Here is a 19,637-nt window from a genome sequence, read left to right on the forward strand (position 1 = left end):
GTAGGAAGAAGAGAAGCAATCATAAGTTAAGAGAAACAACGGCAACAACGAAAATCAGAACAGAAGTGAAGCTTCCAGACTTGGGAAGAAAATGGCAAATGAGGCAGGAGAATCCACCTGGGTTCTAGAGATGTTTCTATCAGATACTGCTTTTGATTTTGAGTAATAATCTAATAATATTTTTGTCAAAGCAATTTAGCTTTAGGAACTATCTTAGTTGGCTTCCATACCTTTTTAGATTCTCAGTGGTGTATGTGTGTGTGTGTGTGTGTGTGTAGCAAATCCAAAGTGTCATGTAGTATCAATTAACAAATCATGATTTACCTTCTTTATTTCCCCATGCTACACACACACACACACACACACACACACACACACACACACATGCACACACGTACACGTACACCAGTGAGAATCTAAAAAGGTTCCAGAAAGCCAACTAAGAGAGTTCCTGCAGCATAGATGTTATGATCCCATTTTAAATGTGTTAAGATTCAGAACACATGAGTTATATGGTTAATGATACTTATTAAGTGGTAAAACTGCTTGTATTTGTTGCCAATGCCAATGATTTTTTCTTGTATTGTGAGGTACCTTTAAAGTTAAAAATTAGGCCTAGTTTCTCCCCTCAAGAAATTTGTGGTCCCTTTGGGAGATAAGAAAGCCTCATAATTACTGTTTCTCAAATCCTATTGTCAATATTCCTTTGAAAAGATCTTGTATTATCAAGGTTGGGTTGGGGGTAGAGGCGGGGAGAGGGAAGTGACCTGTTATCTATATGAAGAACGTGGAGAGAGGTTTTCTGCATGGACCCTCCAGAAAGCCGAAACTCGAAGGCAGCAGTATCTGCCTTGGGTGATTAGTGGCACCTGGGCTCCACTTACCTGCCCTTCCCTGAAAGGTTTGACCTCCTCACTGATGGATCCTGAGGGGAGGAAGCAGAGGCAAGATGGCTGCAGGTGAAGGGGACCTCAGGCAGTGGGTGAGCTTACTCTTGGGAGGCAGGGTTCTTGAGCACCTTGTTTAATTGGGGGGAAGGAGCAAAGGTTGTTTCGAGGCTTTTGGGGGGAGGTGAGTGTGCATCATTGGCTGGGACTAAGGAGCTGCGAATGCCTTATCTGCATAAAGAGGAAATCCAGGTGCTTGCTGGACATGACCTTGTAAGGAGAGAGGAAGTTTAACTTAGCTGCCACCTGACCTCGTCTGGTGTGAACAAAAGTGGTGGGGCAGGACTATGTGACCAGGACATACAGGCCTGGGGCAGGAGTGGAAGTGGTCCCCACTAGTAGCCCTCTCCAGACAAGATTTCCAGGGTTGGGCACCAGCCAACCCCACTCCACAATACCCCAGCCTGTCAGAGGAGAACCTAATGGAGTTGCTCTGCCGAGTAAAACATATGATAATTAAAGAAGCCTCAGTGAGGTGAAGACGCAGCCTATGACGTCACTGGCACTCTACTGTAACGATTGTGTATCAACTGTTTACAAAGTAACTGGAGCTTGTATCGTTAAATTCTTCCAGCTGCAGTTGCAATCAGCCAATCAGCCAATGCAAAGAAATGTATATATTGAATAATGTAAATAATGTCTAGAATTAACTTAAATGTAATTAAATTGACAAAACAGAGAGAGGAGAGGAGAGGAGAGAGAGAGAGAGAGAGAGAGAGAGAGAGAGAGAGAGAGAGAGAGAATATGATGCCCTCAACTACAATAGGAAACAATGAAGACAAACGACACACATTTATATATTTAAGGAGTCTTTGGCAGCTGACCTGAAAACAAAACAGGCCGCACCAGTGATATTTTCCTGCTTCACTTTCCATGTTTACTGCACGGCTGGTGAGTGGGGACACACTTTATTTTTCAAAATACATGGACATATTAAGGCAAATGAGGGCATCTCTAGATCACAGAGCTGTTCTCACATGTTGTTGGTGGCTCTTGTATTACCAGAAAAATTTCCATAAAGTAATTGATCTGTACTTAGTCAGCGATGATTGTACCTCTAGGAAAACAGATTAAGACAGGCCTACTTATCGCCTTCACCCAGAGCAAGGCCTATGCCCACCTCTTTCATTCCTCTTTCTCTCTGTCTTCTTGAGTTCTTCTGGCCGGTTGTAATAAAAAATAATCAAGGGAGCCACATCTGCTCCTGTAATTTCTTTTAAAAGATTATTTAGGGGCTGGAGAGATGGCTCAGAGGTTAAGAGCACTGACTGCTCTTCCAAAGGTCATGAGTTCAATTCCCAGCAACCACATGTTGGCTCACAACCATCTATAGCAAGATCTGTATCCATAATAAATAAATGAATCTTTTTAAAAAAGATTATTTAAAATTGTGTGTGTGTGTGTGTGTGCGCGCGTGCGTATGTGTGCATGCATACGTATTTCTAATAGCCTGAGAAGTCTCCTTGCAGAGGCTCCTTGACAGAGGCACGGAGTGAGGATAGTAGTACGCTGATGATACTTCAGGCTCTGTGAGTGCAGCCCTCTTTCTTGGTCTAGAGACACCTTGGAAGCAGCTTGTGGCCACACAACATTCAAGAGTTATCCGAAACCTTAGGGAACTTGAATTTTCTTTACTGGTAAATGATGTTCTTTATACAATACACATCTATTTAGTACATAAATATAGGTATATTTTGAATAATTTTAAGAACCCTTGTGCTTTGTCAAAATATATAGCTGTAGTCAGTCGATGCTACAGTTAGTACAGCTGTCATCTGAGGTTTTTCACCCCCAGGTTGTGACCAACCTGTACGACCCTTTCACTTAACAACTGCCTACAGTGTCCCAGGCGTGCTCCTTGGCTCTGTACGTGAGACTGCATCATGTAGCTCAGGCTGGCCTGAAACTTGCTATGTAGACAACTTCTGCTCTTCTTTTTTTTTTTTTTTTTGGTTTTTCAAGACAGGGTCTCTCTGTAGCCTTGGCTGTCCTGGACTCACTTTGTCGACCAGGCTGGCCTCGAACTCACAGTGATCCGCCCGCCTCTGCCTCCCGAGTGCTGGGATTAAAGGCATGCGCCACCACGCCCGGCTAACTTCTGCTCTTCTTGCCTCCTCCTTCCAAGTGTTGGGATTCGGGGCCTGCACCATCACAGTCAGGCAAGCACGCTGTCAACTGAGCTCCATCTCCAGCTCTAGCTCCTATTATCTGTTTGGTTTTCTTAAAAGAAATTAATGTTTTTAATTGAATTAGAATAACATCACTTCCCCCTTCTTTTCCTCCCAGCTGCCCTCCATCCAACCCCTCCCATATACCTCTCAAGTGAATAGACTCTTTTTATTTGGTTATATTTGATACACATACACACATATTTTTTTTTTATGAGGGGGACACATATGTCACAGCATGCATGTGGAAGTCAGAGGACAACTTGCAGGAATTGGTTCTCTACTTTTCCCTTTGGGTCCCCAGGGATCCAACTGGGGTTGTCAGGCTTGGAGCCATCTCCATATCCCCACTGTCTATTTTTTTTTCCTTATTAAGGAGCATATATAGATTAAAACACTTATACTTAATGTAAAAAACTGAGAATAATTAATTCTTACAATTGAGTCCTTCTATTTAAGAAAAGCATACAACTTACTCTTTGGATAAAAGGCTACAAAGTAGAAAATCGCTTATTTTTCCTTTAGGTTCAATCCTTGCAGCTATATTCCACTTGTATTTTGTTAAAGTTTTCCACTTATATAGGAAACCATATGAAATCACAATACTGGTTTACACAATTCTAATTTTGACTTGAATTTACACTCCAGTAGTCCCTACCACTTTTTTTTTTTTTTTTAAATCTCTGCCTTTGCCTCTCACCCACTGCTCCTGAATCAGAGAGGATTCACTGCCACGGAGTGGGGCTGTGTGAAGCTAATTCTCCTACAGCACAGCGCAGAACAACACAGAACAGCGCAGCACAGCACAGCGCAGCACAGCGCAGCACAGAACAGCACAGCACAGCGCAGCACAGCACAGCACAGCACAGCGCAGCACAGCACAGCGCAGCACAGAACAGCACAGCACAGCACAGTGCAGCGCAGGGATAAATACTAATGAAGACACCTAGGGTCATGTTCCAAGCCTGCAAGGTTGAGTAGCTCCTTGTGTTGTTTCCTTGAGTTTTTCCGAGCATCTCCAGACTTCACAAACCACAGCAAAACCTAGGACTTCTTGGCATGGTTTCTTCTGGAAAAAGTGCTTTGAAGAGACTCCTGTAGCAGAGTCCTCTGCAGACCATGGCTGCTCAGCTTGGTTTTACTTTGGTCACACATCTCTCTGTGCCTGTTGGAGGAGGGAGGAACAGTGAGTGGCAGGTGGGATTTATGGCAAGGCAGTGTGGGGCTGAATGTTAATCACTGGAAAGTGTTTAGGGGGACTGCGGGAACTGTTGGTTTGTGGCAAATGTGTCGTTAGCATAGTGAGATGGACCGAGACTTTAGAACTGAGCTACAGAGTCACCTAAGCCCTTGTGACTGACTGCTAAACTTGGTGACAGTTCAGAAAACAAATACACAAGCCGAGTCGTGCTAACCAGAAATAAATGACTTTCGATGGATGTGATGAGGCAAGCATATCTTTGAAAACAAAGTTGAAAGAGTCTCGCTGCTTTAAGGACTAAAAGGACCAGGAGAGTGGACTGTTAGATAAAGTATCAGTTACACCCTCCAACCTGCCCAAGCTGCTGCTGCTGCTGCTGGTGTGGACAGCCAGCTTCTCAGGAGGTGTGGATCCTGGAGTAGACTGGCTTGCGTAGCTGCGGGCTGACTGTCCACACATAAAACTCCAGCCTTCATCACGGGACACACACAGCACAGCTTTCCCAAGGAACAATTTTCTAGCTCTCAGCGAAACAGGAGCCCGACTTAGAAAGGTTTTCCTGAATCACAGGCAGCTTTCTTTCTCACCCAGGCTCCTTTTCCTTCTTCATTTCCATATCTAGCCACAAGAAGAGGGGAGTTAATGATTCATTTGCTCCCTGGTGACCTTTTGAATAACTGGACTGCCATGTATCAGCCAGATTCCAGGCCCCCCCTGCCCTGCCCCCCCCCACCCGCTCTCCCCCTCTGGCTTCTCTGGCTTGGCTTTAATATTTACAGCCTCCTTGTTGGTCTACATGCCTGAACGCCCGAAGGAAGCAAAACATTTATAGCCTCTCCCTCCCTGAGTTCGGGCGCTGTTTCACCCGGCCCCATTCCCGCCTTTGACATCACGGGGAGGCTCCTGGCTGGGCACGGTCTGCGCGCTCGCTCTCTCCTCCTGCCTCGCTCAGCTGATCCTTTCACCCAAACAAACAATGGATTCCGACTCGGACTCACCGCTCAACTACTCCTGGCCTTCCTTCCCCAAGATGAAGATCCGGCGTCGCAGGGCATCCAAGAAAGGTAGATCCTGCTGCCTTTTGTTTACCCAGAGCCAAAACCCGGCAGGCACCTCTGCATTCTTCCTTGTCTGTCCTGCATTTCCCTGCCTGCCCGCCTGCCTGCTTTCAAGTGAAGTTCGTGTTTTCACAGGTCTTCCTGAGCTGTACAAACGCTTTGCGTATGGAATTCCAAAGTACATTTCTTTCCCCTTTCTGTTCCCTTTACTTTAAAAATCTACCTTAGTGTTATTATTCATGCTTTTAAAAATGCAGGGCTCGGGAAGGTGCCTGGGGATCAGTACAAGGTAAATGTTTTGGATTTACTTAAGAGTTACCTTGACAATAAAGAGTCCTGTTGATTTAAACGTGTCTAGGCTTTGTAAAGTTTAAGGAGAGCTGGTACTTGTACTTGCTACTTATGTTAAGCTGCTGCTTCTTCTTCTTCTTCTTCTTCTTCTTCTTCTTCTGCTTCTTCTTCTTCTTCTTCTTCTTCTTCTTCTTCTTCTTCTTCCTTCAAGTTTTGAAGTTAATTACTTAAGAGAAATTTGTTCCTAAGGAGTCCTATCTTATGAGTGTGTAGTTATTACAAGGAAAGGATTTGGATGCAGAGATTTCAACAAGAAAGTCTCTGGAGAACCCAGAGACCCAATCTGTTGACTTGAAGGAAGAAGGGTCTGAATGCCCCCCACCCTCGCCCCCACCCCCGACTCCTGGTAGGAGGGACCTGCTTGGTTTATTCCCTCTTATTTCTTGGGCCCTCACTGTAGTGGGGACTTGGCAACTACAGGAACTGCTCTCAGGGAAATACGTGGAGAAGAAGCTCTCCCAACCTGGGCTGGGCATTGCAAGTGGCTGCTGTTGCCTTCTGAGGCTTAAAAATGCCGGAGAGGTAGTGGACAGCCCTTCCCGTTCCTTGACTTGCGTAGAGAGTTGTGCGGTCACGCCTTTAACTCCAGGGGGGAAGGATCATGGAAGGCGGCAGGTTAAGAGGTGTTTCTCCCGATGTTTCTGTCCTTTGGAGCCTGCAGGCTCTGGAGAGCAGTGATGTCCCTGAGGTACTCTGTGTTCCCACAGTAAGATAGAGACTGTTCAGCAGTTGTCCACAAGCCACGGTTAGCTTTAAGGATCTTCTTTTTGACCTCTAGGATAAAATAAAGTTGCTCATTTGTTTGTTGGCATTTCAGCTGGGATTGGAGTGAGATGAGTCGGCCATGAGGAGAAGCAGGAAGCCTTGGCAGCAACGGCTTTCCCAGACTGCTCTGCTGTCATCCTTGAAATAGTCATCAGATACCTTAGTACTTAGTGTTTAATATACCGTTTTGTTATCCTGACTTATAACCAATTTCTTCTTTATTTTTGTACCCAAAAAAGGGTGTTTTTAAAAAAATTTTACAAAGCTTTTAAAAAATTTTTATAGATGTAAAGAAGGGATTTTAAAATGTCAGTGATAAAACTTCTTCCTCTAGAGGACACAGTTCATATATTAAAGGGTCGTAGTGCATCGCCATTAAATGATTCTGGGAAAAATACACATGCAGGAGAGCATAGATACCTGCATGAAAAAGTGAGCCCATATGTGATAGAAAATGGAGTAAAACATTAAGCAAAAGGTAAATCTGACTAAGGAGTATGTGATAATCTTTGTGTTCTTCCTACTTTTTGAGATCTTTTGTGATTTGCAGTTACTAGCAAACAGTAATTCAATTTTTTAAAATAAATCTTAACTTATTTACAAAAGGGGAGATACATGGAGGTCCCAAGAACTGAGGTTACATCTTTCTAGTTGTGGGTCATTGGAAGAGTAGGAAGGGCAAGTTGCTTCAACTTTGTATTTAAGTTGTCCGGGTGACCTATTGGATGCTTATCCTTTGGAGGCTGGGTCTCCAGGTAGGGAGCAGGCTGGGCGGCGAGGGATTAGGATCAGAAGCCAGGGAGAGCCTTGAGAGGCCATTGATGGGTAGGAACCCATGACTCACACTCTCCCTTTAAATCCAGTCTGGAGCACTGCCAGCCTGAGCCGGAGCAGAAAGTCATAGCGAAGCTATGTATAAATTAAACCCAGTTCAAGTGAAAGCAAGTACCTGGTTAGGGAAATGATTAACTCTTTGCCACCAGTAAGCAAAGGACAAGTGAGAATGGCATCAATGGGGCAACATGGCGATAGGTTAGACTGCATAGCACGTGTCCTTCCGTGGTTAAGTGGTGGTGATGGTGACCTAGTTCTAAGGAAAATAGTTAGCCCTATTGTCATGTCAGCTGGACAGAATCCCAGACCCATAGAGCCAACGGGGCGATGGACATGACCTGGCCTGGGGACACCTTTTCTCCATAGGAAGACAACAGAGCTCAGAGGGTTTCAGCAAAGAAACCATCAGCTGTGTTCCACAAGCATCTTTGGAGTGACAGGGACTAGCACTGGGACTGCACTGCACATCTCCCAGGGCCCAGGGACACTAGTTCCTCCCCTCCCCCACTTAGTGACAAAGCAAAAATATAAAAAGCACAAAACAATACAAAAACACGTAAGAAATCTGGCCTTTTCCCCCCTTTCCTTTCTCTTTCTTCCTTTTTTCCTTCCTTCCCTTCCTTCTTTCCTTTTTTTTTTTTTTTGAAACAGGGTCTCAACTGTGTAGTCCTGGCTGGTTTGAACTTGCCATGTAGACCAGTCTGGCCTTGAACACAGAGATCTGCCAGTCTATGCCTCCCAATCACAGGGATTTAAGGCATGTGCCATCACACAACTGTAGCCCAGTGGCCAGTTTGTGAAGAATGGTGGGTTTTTTTTTTGTTGTTGTTTGTTTGTTTGTTTGTTTGTTTTTTGTCTTTGAAAGGATAATAACATTTTTAGTGTGTCTTCAATAGTAAGAATTTCTCCTTATTCTCTCCAACCTTCCTCAGCAGTGTGGTTGTGGGGTGTGTGTGTGTGTGTGTGTGTGTGTGTGTGTGTGTAGCCACTTCCAACATTGTTCCTTAAGAGCTATTCACCTTTTCTAAGGCAAGAGTTTTTCCATGGGACCTGGAGCTTACAGTTTAACCTACGGTGGCTGTCAAGCTCCAATGATCCACTTGTCTCTACTTCCGCAGTGCTGGGCTGCGGTTACAAGCCTGTGCCAACATATTTGGGTTTTTACTTAGGGGCTGAATTTATGTCCTCCTCATGCTGTGCTCTCGTGGCAAGCTCACTCTTCCAGCTGAGCCTTCCCCTTGGCTCCTCCCCCGACTCTTCCTTCTCATCAACAGCTACCCTGGAGCTCCAGCCACATTGGAAGTCTTGAAGGAGGATCTTAAAGCTTTGAACTTATGGTCTTTAAAACAAACATCTTTTTGTATTTAGTGAGATGTAAGCTCTTCTGGTCTCTTCTATTGGTTCACCGTCTTCACCCTCTTTGCTGGTATTCCCTTCCCTCAGAGGTGCTCTCCTATCCCTGTTTTCAGTCCTTTGATAGATAGTCAGACACATCCACACTTCCAGCTTGCCCAGAGAGTGTTGTGAAGTTTTGATGGGGTTTTGTAATAATAAGAAAACCCACCAAATAGTATTTTAACTTAGTACTTGCTTTTCCTCCTGCCTTCAGCGAAGGACACTATGTCACTGTTCTTTGGAAATGACTGGTGTCTCAGGGAGGGAGTCATGGAAGCAGTTAAAACCGAGCTTCCCCAAAAGAAAACAAGACCTGAGGAGGCCATCCTCAGAAGCTGTCCTTCGTCATCTCACGGGCAGCCCCAGGACATGGCGTTTTTGGAGCCCAGTGGTTAATGATTAGAGTAGGTCAGAACCCATGACCGTTCTGCTTCGAGGGATACAGGAACGCCTGGATTTTTGTTTCGTGGGTTTCAGTAGGCAGTTCACCTAAGACATTTATTGTTTATTAATCAAAGATTAATTATGAAAATCCACAGAGAATGGACCTCATGTAAGGGTTCTCTCAATACCACTCCATCCTGAAAGTGTGTGCTTTAATGTAAGCCGTCGGACCCTTGCAAGTGTGGGCACGTGCTTCCCTTCAGGCATTTCGTTCACTAGTGTCGCGTCCCCCCATCTCTTTCCCCCCAGGTCATAGCAGGTCCCTCTCCAGGGAGAAGAATGTGAAGAGATGCCATTTTTTTTTTCAGTGTGGGCAAAGCATCAGAGTTCCAAAGGAGCCGGTACAAACTAGAAAGTGTGACAACCCTGAAAAGCTTGGGTAGCGCTAGAATTTTTGGAAGTCACAATCAAACAAAGCAGTCCTACATGGTGCTTTGCCAATCATGCTGTTTTTTAATTAAACTATACTGCATGCTTGGCATAGGGAATATGTAATAGGGAGACTATCTCTGTTTTATAAATGAAAACACTAAGGCTTAGAGAATACTGTCAATTGGGTCTGGTTTGTGCTACCTAAGGGTGCACATGTTGACTGTTTGACTCCCAATATAGTGCTATTGACATGAGACTTTGATGAAGTAAGACCTAGCGGAGTTCATTGGGTCTTAAAAGGCTCTTCCTTCAGAAGGGGTCTAAGTCTTTCTTTTGGGACCCTTGTAAGTTCTTGAGAAGATTGTTATGGGAAAAAAAAAAAGCAAGACTGGCCCTTGCCTGCCTTCCATGGGATTTCTCCCTTGACAACCTCATACAGCTATGCTATTGCTGTTATGTGACTTAACCAAGGAGCCCTCACAAGAGTCAGTGCTATGCCTTGTCAACTTTAAACCCTCTGAACGGTGTGCTAAATAAACCCTTTCAATTTATATAGTTACCTTAGCTTCAGATATTTTGTGGTAGCCATAGAAAATAGAGTCTTTCACAGTTGCTTGCAAAGGTATTCTAGGAAATGCAGAGACTGTTTCCCTCACTGGTAACAGTAAGAAAAAGGAAAGAATGGAATAATGACATGAGTCAAGTGTTTTCCACATGTGTTATCATGGAAGAAGAAGAAGAAGAAGAAGAAGAAGAAGAAGAAGAAGAAGAAGAAGAAGAAGAAGAAGAAGAAGAAGAAGAAGACCCTGCATGTTAGATGTGATGTCATCTTTGTTTTTTAGTTGAGGACTCTGAGACCCAGAAAGAAGAAATGGCTTGCCCAGCCTTGGATCCAGTACCAGCAAAACTCAGCCTAGGACAGAGACACTAGCCATTGGTTTTGTGCTTCCCAGTATGTATGCCACCACTTAGTCAGGGTCCTGGAGACTGGCTTGCCGCCATCGGTAGAAAGGTGTCACTGTATCTCACCATGTCAGCTCTGCTCTCCCCTCCGTAAACGTTCATCTAGGAAGAGAAGTTCCAGATTCAAGAGCCAGGCCTTGTTACCGTCCTCTACACACAGGCATGGTACTTGCATATGCCCACCCTTTGGGGCCAGGGACTGTTTGATGGACAGGGGCCTGGAAGTAAACAAACAAACAAACAAAACAAACAAAAAAAAAACCCATGAAGATGTGTGCCTCACTTAGGCTTTCTATTGCTGTGAAGAGACACCATGACCAAGGCAACTCTTATAAAGGAAAACCTTTGAATCGAGCTGCCTTAGAGTTCAGCGTTCTAGTTCACTACCATCACGGTGGGAAGCTTGGCGCTGTGCAGGCAGACATGGTGTTGGAGCAGGAGCTGGAGAGTTCCACATCTGGATAGGCGGGCAGCCAGGAGAGAGAGAGAGAGAGAGAGAGAGAGAGAGAGAGAGAGACTGAGAGACTGAGGGTGTGCCTTGGGCATTTGAAACCTCAAAGCCCACCTTCTGTGACACACTTTCTCCACTGTGCCATATCTTTTAATGATACTCCCTAAGCATCCAAAGATGAGTCTTTGGGGCCATTCTTATTCAAACCACCACAGGATGAGGGTGCTGGAAATCCCACTGTCTTCTCTGAGACTGAGAGAGATGTGACCAGAGCGATGAGTAAACCAGGGGTGAAAACAAGGAGTGGCATTCTTCTTGTCCTTCTGTGCTGGGGTCTCTGCGTGTTGCTCAGGCTGGTCTTGAACTCTGGGCCTCACCTGATCCTCCTTTTTTAGCCTCCCCAGAGCAGGACTACAGATGTATCACACCATGCTTGGTTTGGTGGGTTTGTTTTGTTTTGGAAATGAACTCACTTAATATTTGAAGGACAGGCGTTTTATCTGAAAAGTAACTGTTAACATGCATTTAGAAGTATGACGGAATTTCAGAAGTTTAGTCATAACTGTTGAAGGTAAGCTGCTTTAACCTCATGAGCTGGCTCATTCCTTTCCTCTGTTTCAGGAAGTTTCATGGAATAGAGGTGTGATATGTGTGACATGTGTGTGTGTGTGTATGTGTGTGTTTGGGTTTAATCTAGAGATTTACAAGGGAATGCCTAAATGAACAGGTCACTTCAGAAAAGCCTTAAGAAGAGAAATCTTTCCCTGACAGTGACATAACTTGCTAACTTGTCTTTGCTCTTGTTGAGGTCCCTGCTCAATGTCACTGAGAGCAGTTTCAGTACCAGATTCTGCCCAAAATCATCATTGTCACAAAGAGGAGGGAGTGCATTACAAGCAGACAACACCGCCAACATAGCCAAACCAAAACTTAGCGAAAGTGTGGACGTGATCCTCCCTCCCATCTCTGTAGGAGGAAAGGAGACAGATTTACAATCGATTGCCTCCATGTTTAAGAGATTTCTCCTCAAGTCCCACAAGGAGAAATGGACACAACTTACTGTTGAATTTCACAGTAAAGAGAAGACATCCTAGCTGGCAATGTAGTTCAGTAGTAGAGTGTTTGCCTACAGCATATATAAGACACATGCTTGTTCAACCCCCAGCACTGAAAAAACAAAGCAAAACAAAAACAAAAATTGAAAAGCTGTGGGCAAGTGAGTGGACAGCATCGTGAAGGGTTGCCGCTCAGCAGCCTGTGGTCAACTGATGAGGTTTGGATAGGCAGGTGGTCCCTCAAAGCAAATGTTCAGAGTCAGACAGACACAGAGCCTAACAAAGTGATGGACGAGAGCCCAGGCGTGTGGACTGCTGACTCATGAGGACAGGGAAGAGTTGTGTAACATGGCTTCACTGGCCTGCGCCGTGGCTATCTCCGTCTGCTTGGCACCTTTCCTTTCGCTGATCAGCACTCACGTAGTTTAATGGGCAGCTGTCTCGCTCTGGCCATGATGCTAGCTTGTGAGAGGGTCCCTTCCTAGGGATGCAGAGATGAGGAGATTACCCAGGGGAGAGTGTTTCTGTTGCCACAGTGATAGGGCCCACGGTGGGCACATCATCCAGAGATAGCCAGTCAGAACCCCCTCTTTGGATTTCTGAAACTGGAATTTGTAGGAAATGCCTTTCTTCTCAGTGGTGACACTGTTAGCTATAGGCAACTCAGCTGCAGTCAGAAAGGATGCAAAGAGAAGCAAGCAAATGGCAAGGTCCCGTGAGGCTCCAGGCTTTGCACGGTCTCTGAGGCCCCTGTAGTTGCCCACTTCCCTATTTCTCAGGCTTGGGCTATTAAGTCGAGTCAGTTCTGTGAGTTACCCTCAAGGTCTCCTCTGTCTCCCCCTCCCCTTTAAAAAAAAGAGCAAATTCAGGTTAATATCTCTTCTTACAAACTGGAAACCCCTGACTTCTCTTTCAAGGAATAGCTCATAGACGCTTTCCTCAGGTCTCTGCACCCTCCAAGGTGCCATTCTGCTTGGCACATCTTCTTCTTCTCCTCCTCCTCCTCCTTCTAAAGTTATTTATTATTATGTGTACAGTGCTCTGCATGCATGCACACCTGCAGGCCAGAAGAGGGCATCAGATTACATTACAGATGGTTGTGAGCCACCATGTGGTTGCTGGGAATTGAACCCAGAACCTCTGGAAGAGCAGTCAGTGCCCTTAACCGCTGAGCCATCTCTCCAGCCCCGTGTGTTCTTCTGATAGCCCTTCTCTTTCCCTATCACAGCTGGCATGTCACATCTTTACCTTAAGGTCCCTGGAAGGTGGAGTGTTCTGTGCATCTCAGATCTCCACTGCTGGGTCATGGAATGCAGTCTGGGAATATTGGTTTGTTTACTATTTATTTTATCTACATTCATTCTTTTTGTTTGGTTGTTTGGTTGGTTTTTTCAAGACAAGGTTTCTCTGTGTACTCACACTTATTTTGTAGACCAGGCTGGCCTCGAACTCACATCGGCCCACCTGCTTCTGCCTCCCGAGTGCTGGGATTAAAGGTGTGTGCCACCACGCCCAGCTTCTACATTCATTCTTATTTTCATAAAGTACTACCCTATAGTCATTGGGATGGGGAGGGGGAAGAGTATATTTTAATCTAATATGGAAAACTTGGTTTGATGCCATAATGTAAAGGGTCATTTTCAGCAACTGATTGGTATCATTGGAGAATAATTTGGTACCCTGGATTTCTCCTGATAGTTCTTCACCCCACTTCCCTTCCTTGTTAGTATTCAATATGTCTCCCTGGTGAGAGTGGAAGGCAGTTGGCGGAAGGAGGGGCCTGGTTCTTGAATCTTTGCAGTGCCTTCTGGGTCTTACTGGACTAACTTAGCTTCTTCTCAGAAACATGACTGCCTGATGTTGGCACTTATGACCAAGGTCTACTGCTGGGCTCCTCTCCTGGTGTTAGGCAGGGCTCAGTGATTCTCCTTTTGGATTGAAAACTGACTCGGCTTTACCTGCCTGGGATGGGGGTGCGGGTGGGTCTCTGTCCCTGGATGCTGTCCCAGATGCTCTCTCCAGAAGCGTCTTCTTCTGCACTATGGTAGATACGATGGCCAACCATATATGCTCAACCCAACCCTGATTGCTTCTCTCTGAGGTGTTTGGGACCTTAGAGTGCCATCCTCACATGTAGGCAACTGAGAGTACCTGGGGAAGCTGAGCCTGGCACTGCTCTTTGACCTTGTGTGCATATACCTCATCTCACGATTCAGATGATCTGAATGAAACAAGAAAAACCCACCCATTCTCAGAGTGGCTAGCTCACACTGCTAGCAAAGGAACCACTTATTTGTATCTTTAATTTCCACTATCCCCATAGCTAGCAGAGGGAGCATGGATCATGGACAAATCCCACATCCAGTTCATGCTTATCTGGGCAGTTTCCCCGTGATGACGAAGTAGGATTCAGTAGAGTTTCTCAACCAGGAGAAGCCGGGAATGATTTGAGGAATACCAGGCAGCACTTAGCTTTCATCACCCACTCACCCACTCGCCCACTCACTCAAAATGTTCGTGTTGAAGACGCGACTAAAAAAAAAAAAGCGACTTTATATTTCCAAGAATCATTCTGCACCGTGCTAATATATAGCTCTGCCTGTGGTGGTCCTCAGTAACTTTTGATGGCATCCAGGAGGGTGAAAGTATGTAAGTCCTGGGGGGAATTGACATTTCTTGTAGCATCAGAAATGAACAAAACCATGTCTGTGTGCCAGTGTCTTTTCATATGAAGGGTTCGAATTATTCATTGAGTACCCATTGATGACGATGACACATGGGGACATCTTTCTTATCCATTTGTTTATGTTTTTACAGTTACTTGAAGTGGTTTTGGGAAAAAAACACTTTATGTATTTGAGGCTTTATGTATTTGGGGCTGTGTCATGTGTTAACTTTCCCCATAGCTCGCCAATGTTTCCTTTATGCTTATTTGCTTCCGACCTTAGAGGATTGCGTTGAGATTGCTGACCAAGTCCACACCAGCACAATATCTACTTCCCTGCTCAGTGGAAGCGAGGGCTGAACCAAATTACCCACACACTTGAGAGTCTGTTCTCAAACGTAAACATGTGCTTTGGAAGGCCACTTCGTGCTGCTGTAATTAGGAAAGAGGACTAGGAAAGATTTGGGGGGAACTGTTGCTCTCAAAAGATTGCTCTTTCTCCCTGCCCCTCACTTTCCTCAATGCCTCTTGGGTGTGATGGAGGAGGAGCTGGCTTCTCAGTCAGTAATTGTGACCGTTGAGTCTTTCAAACAGAAGAAAGAGACTTTGCTAAAAATCTGATCTAACAAAGCCAGGTTTAACTGGGTATGTAGAAGGCTTAGATCCTCTGAGAAAGGCTGTTCCACTTCTGGAGCCCACTACCTCCCGTCTTTAGCCATTGCTCTTGGTAACAGGCCTAGGCAGAGAGGCAGGAACCCAGGAGGTAAGGCAAGTTCCGAGGGCAGTGGACACTCTGGTCTGCTGGTCAGAGGTTTCCTGGTTTCTCTCTTGGGCTTCTCTTGGTACAGACTGAGATCTACAAGTGACCTAGCATCCATCCAAGCCACAGGAAATTCCAGGGATGGAGAACTTTCTGGAATCTGGATAATTTTCTGTGTAGCCACAGGTCCAGCTCAGAAGACCTTGAGGTGAGACTTTCCATTCCAAGACTTACGCCAGCAGAGTCCCAGGAGAGTGAAGAGAAATGGCTAAGGAAAGTGATGACACTTCTCTGCGGATGCTCACTTTCCGTGTGAGGGCAGCTGTATACTTTCCTCTGGATCGGTGCGAGGGCCTTCTGTGCATTCCAGAACTTTACAAAGGTCCCTTAGATTGGGAAGCAGAGGCAAAGGACAAGGTTTATTATTCTTGTCGTCTCTGGATTTGTGCCACAGGAGTTCACCCCCTTATTTCGGTAGCTCTGGGATAGAACCAAGGGCTTTGCACACATTAGGCAAATGCTCTATGGGCCGAGCTACACTCCCAGCCCACTTCACATTTCTAGACATGAATGTGTGAGAGAAATTTGTTGGGAAGAGGTGGGGTAGACAGGGTTAGTAGGGAGATGGGAGGGGGTGAGCGTGGCCAGTATGTGTTATGTATGTGTATGAAATTGTCAAGTACAAATTAAAAAAAAAAAACAACAGAAAATACATTAACCAGGAAAATGGATATGTTAATACCCAAATGGCTATGGAGAATATGTACTCTTAGGGAAAACATTTCCAGTAATACATGTGTGCATACTGATAAGCCACTGTTTTGCATGAAATGACACATTGCAAAAGAAATAGACTTCCCCCCCCATTGTTTTATATATAAAGATGTTATTCTTGAAAATCTAGAAATTGTAGGTCATAAAAACTTGAAAGTAAAAACAAAATATGCTTTATGACATGCATCTTGGCATCTTGGCTTTGCTTTCTAGCTCTTTCTCCTGGGTATTTTGAACATTGTGCTGTTAAAACAAAATGAAATTATATATCTGCTGTTTTATGGGTGCTTCCTCAGCCAGGCTTACACTGTCATATCCTGGCAACAAGTTACCAGGACAAATTACACACTGGGAGCCCAGGAAGTAGGTGAACACACCTAGAAATAAGCCACACTGTATATATTAATGAGACTTCCTAATGGGAAAGTACCAGGCATTGTTCAAATACCATCTTTTTTTTAATTTTTAAAATATACATGCCACATAAGTTGCATTTACAGTAATCTATTTGTTACAAAGCTGATGGAAAAATCAAGTTTTCCTACTTGTACACTGTAGCACTGTAAGCATAAAATCATGCTCAGTTTGTCTTAGATGCGTGCTATATTGTAGATCCAGAGGCATTACTCTGCAGAGAAAAAATGGTATTAACCTCTCAACAGTTTATTCCTCTAAGAATAATAAAAATGATTATATGTTTATAGGTAATTCATCTAGACACACACACACACACACACACACACACACACACACACACATGATATAGATAGATGGAGAGAGAGAGAGAGAGAGAGAGAGAGAGAGAGAGGGAGAGAGAGAGAGAGAGAGAGAGGAGAGAGATTGAAATTTGATTCGCACTCAAAGGGCATTTCAGAATTGTCTGCCAGACTGGATTGGAGCTGTGCCTGAATATCTAAAATAATTTATATGAAATATTCTACCATATGTCAGTTTCTATTGGTGTGGTATCTACATTTTTGAAAAACCAAGAAAATCCCATTACTACTAAGTCATCTTTCTCTCCTTTCACAAGGCCAGGTGTTTATGATGCATTCAGTACACCCGTGGAATGTCCACTGCAAAATGTTCGCCAATTTAAGGGTATTGATCTAACATGAATCTTAACAAACCCTAACCTCTAAACTGAGTAGTCTCTGCTAAGACTCTATTTCAGTCAAACACTATTTTCTTTGCTTCAAAATGGAATAGCCAGTAACTGCAGTAATATAGCGAAGGACTTAGAGGCGTCTACCAGGGTGGCCGCCAGTTGGCTACGTGATCTTGGGGGGGGGGGATGACGGGGGTCGTGAGTGGCACCTTGTTTCCTTGCCCTTGTTGTTTAGGGTTAGATGATTGGACGGAATGACAAGAGTCCGGTTCGTGATAAGCACAATGTGTGTAGTTGTTGCAGCAGTGGTGTTCAGTGCCTGTCGGGGGGACGGGAGTGTTGACGGTGACGCTTTAGTTATATCTCACGTTTTTTTTATACCTTCTGTTCATTTCAGTGCTTCACTCCCACCACCTCGCCCCCATCTTCTCCCCAATTTCCTCATTTGCAAAATTGGCTGATGTCCCCTTACTTCTCTAGATGAGAGTGATGCCCAAAAATCTATCCTATTGATTTTTTTTTTTTTGAGGCAGGACTTCACTATGTAGCCCATGCAGGCTTTACACGCACAGTTCCCCTGCCTCAGCATCTTCAATGCTGAGATTACAGCCTGGTGCCACCATGACTCTTCCCGATGTTTTAAGTAAAGGGATGAAATAGTACTGTCCCTGGGCTCTTGATACCTGGGGGCAGAGGACGCACGCAGGGCCTGTGCTGTTCCATTTGTTCTGTTTATTGGTCAGACCCAACAGAAAGTTACCTCTATCCAGAGGAGTGAAATTAATTTTTCCCCCCTCTGGGGTGTGGTAGATGCCATAGGGCAAAATGCAGGACAGCCCAGGAAGGAGAGCCTGTTGTCCTGCAGAGACTTGGCAGGGGATGGCAGTGGCTGTGCCTGGAAGACATTTGCAAAGGTCAGACAAGCAGAGAGGCCTGGGCTGGGCCCAGCAGGTCATACAATTAGCAGGTTCATGGCAAAAGTTGGGAGGAGAGCTGGAATCAGTGGGAGAAAGAAGAAAGTGCTAGAGGAGAAAAAAAGGAGCCCAGACAAAGCCAAGGAAGTTTCCAGAAGCTGAGAAGATATGTCAGCCCCCAAAAGAGTGTTATTCTCTTAATTGTTCCTGGTACAGGTTTATTTTCTTGAGGTGAAATTATCCCTTATCTCCACAATTAATGATTGCATATTGAGTATGGCCTGGCTTTCTTCTCAGCCCTGGGGACAAAGTGAATAAAACATTCAAAGTCACTTTTCTTATAGGACTTATGTGCTTGGGAGAAAATGATGACACACAGGAAGCAAATATAACTGGTGTAAGAGGTGATAAAGTGCCGTGGGAGTGAACGATTGGGACAAACTCTGCTGTGGGTCCCAGTGGACAAGAAAAGAGCTGTCCTAGGAGGGCCATGCTGACAATATAGTCACTGTTTCATGGGCTGCCTCACACTGAACTCTGAAACCAGGCTTACCAGCCATTGCTAGTTATTCTCAATAAGTCCTGCTATGCTCATATAGTTCTATGTTTAAGACAAAGCACACTGCAGGAAGAAGAAAAGGAAAGAAGGAAGGAAGGAGCAAGTGAATGAATGGATTTGTCTAACTCTGTCTAATTTGGCCAGGAAACTTCTGGATTGTAAGCCTTAGCTAGCTTTTGTGGTGAGAGCTTGGCAGGGAGTGGGTAAGAGCAAGCAGGCAGCTTCGCAGCAAGCTGGCCACCGGTTTGTTTATGTCTGAGTGTGCACGTCTCTTACATAACCAGGCAAGTAGGCTACACTTTCCTTTCGCTACCAGGCCTGGCCTTCCAGAAGGCAACCTGGGTTTTGTCAGAAGTCAGCTTCTAGTCATCCAGGCTGCTTGCTCTATGTTATAAACCACTTCCTGCTAGATTTGTGGCACCTCTGAGAGAAGGGAAGCACTTCAGCCACCACCACCACCGCCTTCTCAGTGCCAAAGGGCCATCTTTCCAGGACAAAAATATTTCCCTTGTTATCTCCTGTCGTTAGAGCATCTGTCATTCAAGGACATACTGATGGGAGTCTTTGGTTTAGGGAGCCCCGGTGGAGCTACCCAGTAGCGATGGTAGTTACTGAGGGAGGACTGGGGATCCCCTGAGCAGCTGTTGATCCTGTGGGCACCCCAGGAAGAATCTGGCCCTCATCCACTCTGTCTTGTCATATCTTCTCGTTCCTAAACCGCCCCCGCTGTTCTGGGGAAGCGCCATATCTGACTGATTGCCCTCTGCAGCTATAAAATCCCTCAGATTTAGAAGTTTTTGCTCCTGAGTCACCGGAGAGAAATCCTATTGGAACTAAGATAAAACTAGAATTT

General features: G+C 45.0%; 1 protein-coding gene across 3 annotated transcripts in view; it reads left to right on the forward strand.

Moving 5' to 3' along the window:
* ARHGEF28 (Rho guanine nucleotide exchange factor 28) overlaps window positions 1-19,637 on the forward strand; it is a 283,146-nt gene that overhangs the window by 163,062 nt on the left and 100,447 nt on the right. Inside the window, exon 1 of one of the 3 annotated variants that reach the window (XM_084801810.1) lies at window positions 5,129-5,380. The exons of the other annotated variants lie outside the window; for them this stretch is intronic. Within the exon in view, the coding sequence (XP_084657936.1) occupies window positions 5,293-5,380 (88 nt within the window). The 5' untranslated portion in view covers window positions 5,129-5,292. Of the gene's footprint in view, window positions 1-5,128; window positions 5,381-19,637 lie in introns of those variants that run through there. 3 annotated transcript variants of the gene reach the window in all.

Source organism: Acomys minous (genome assembly GCF_964271855.1).
Source record: "Acomys minous genome assembly, chromosome: 11".
Taxonomy (NCBI): domain Eukaryota; kingdom Metazoa; phylum Chordata; class Mammalia; order Rodentia; family Muridae; genus Acomys; species Acomys minous.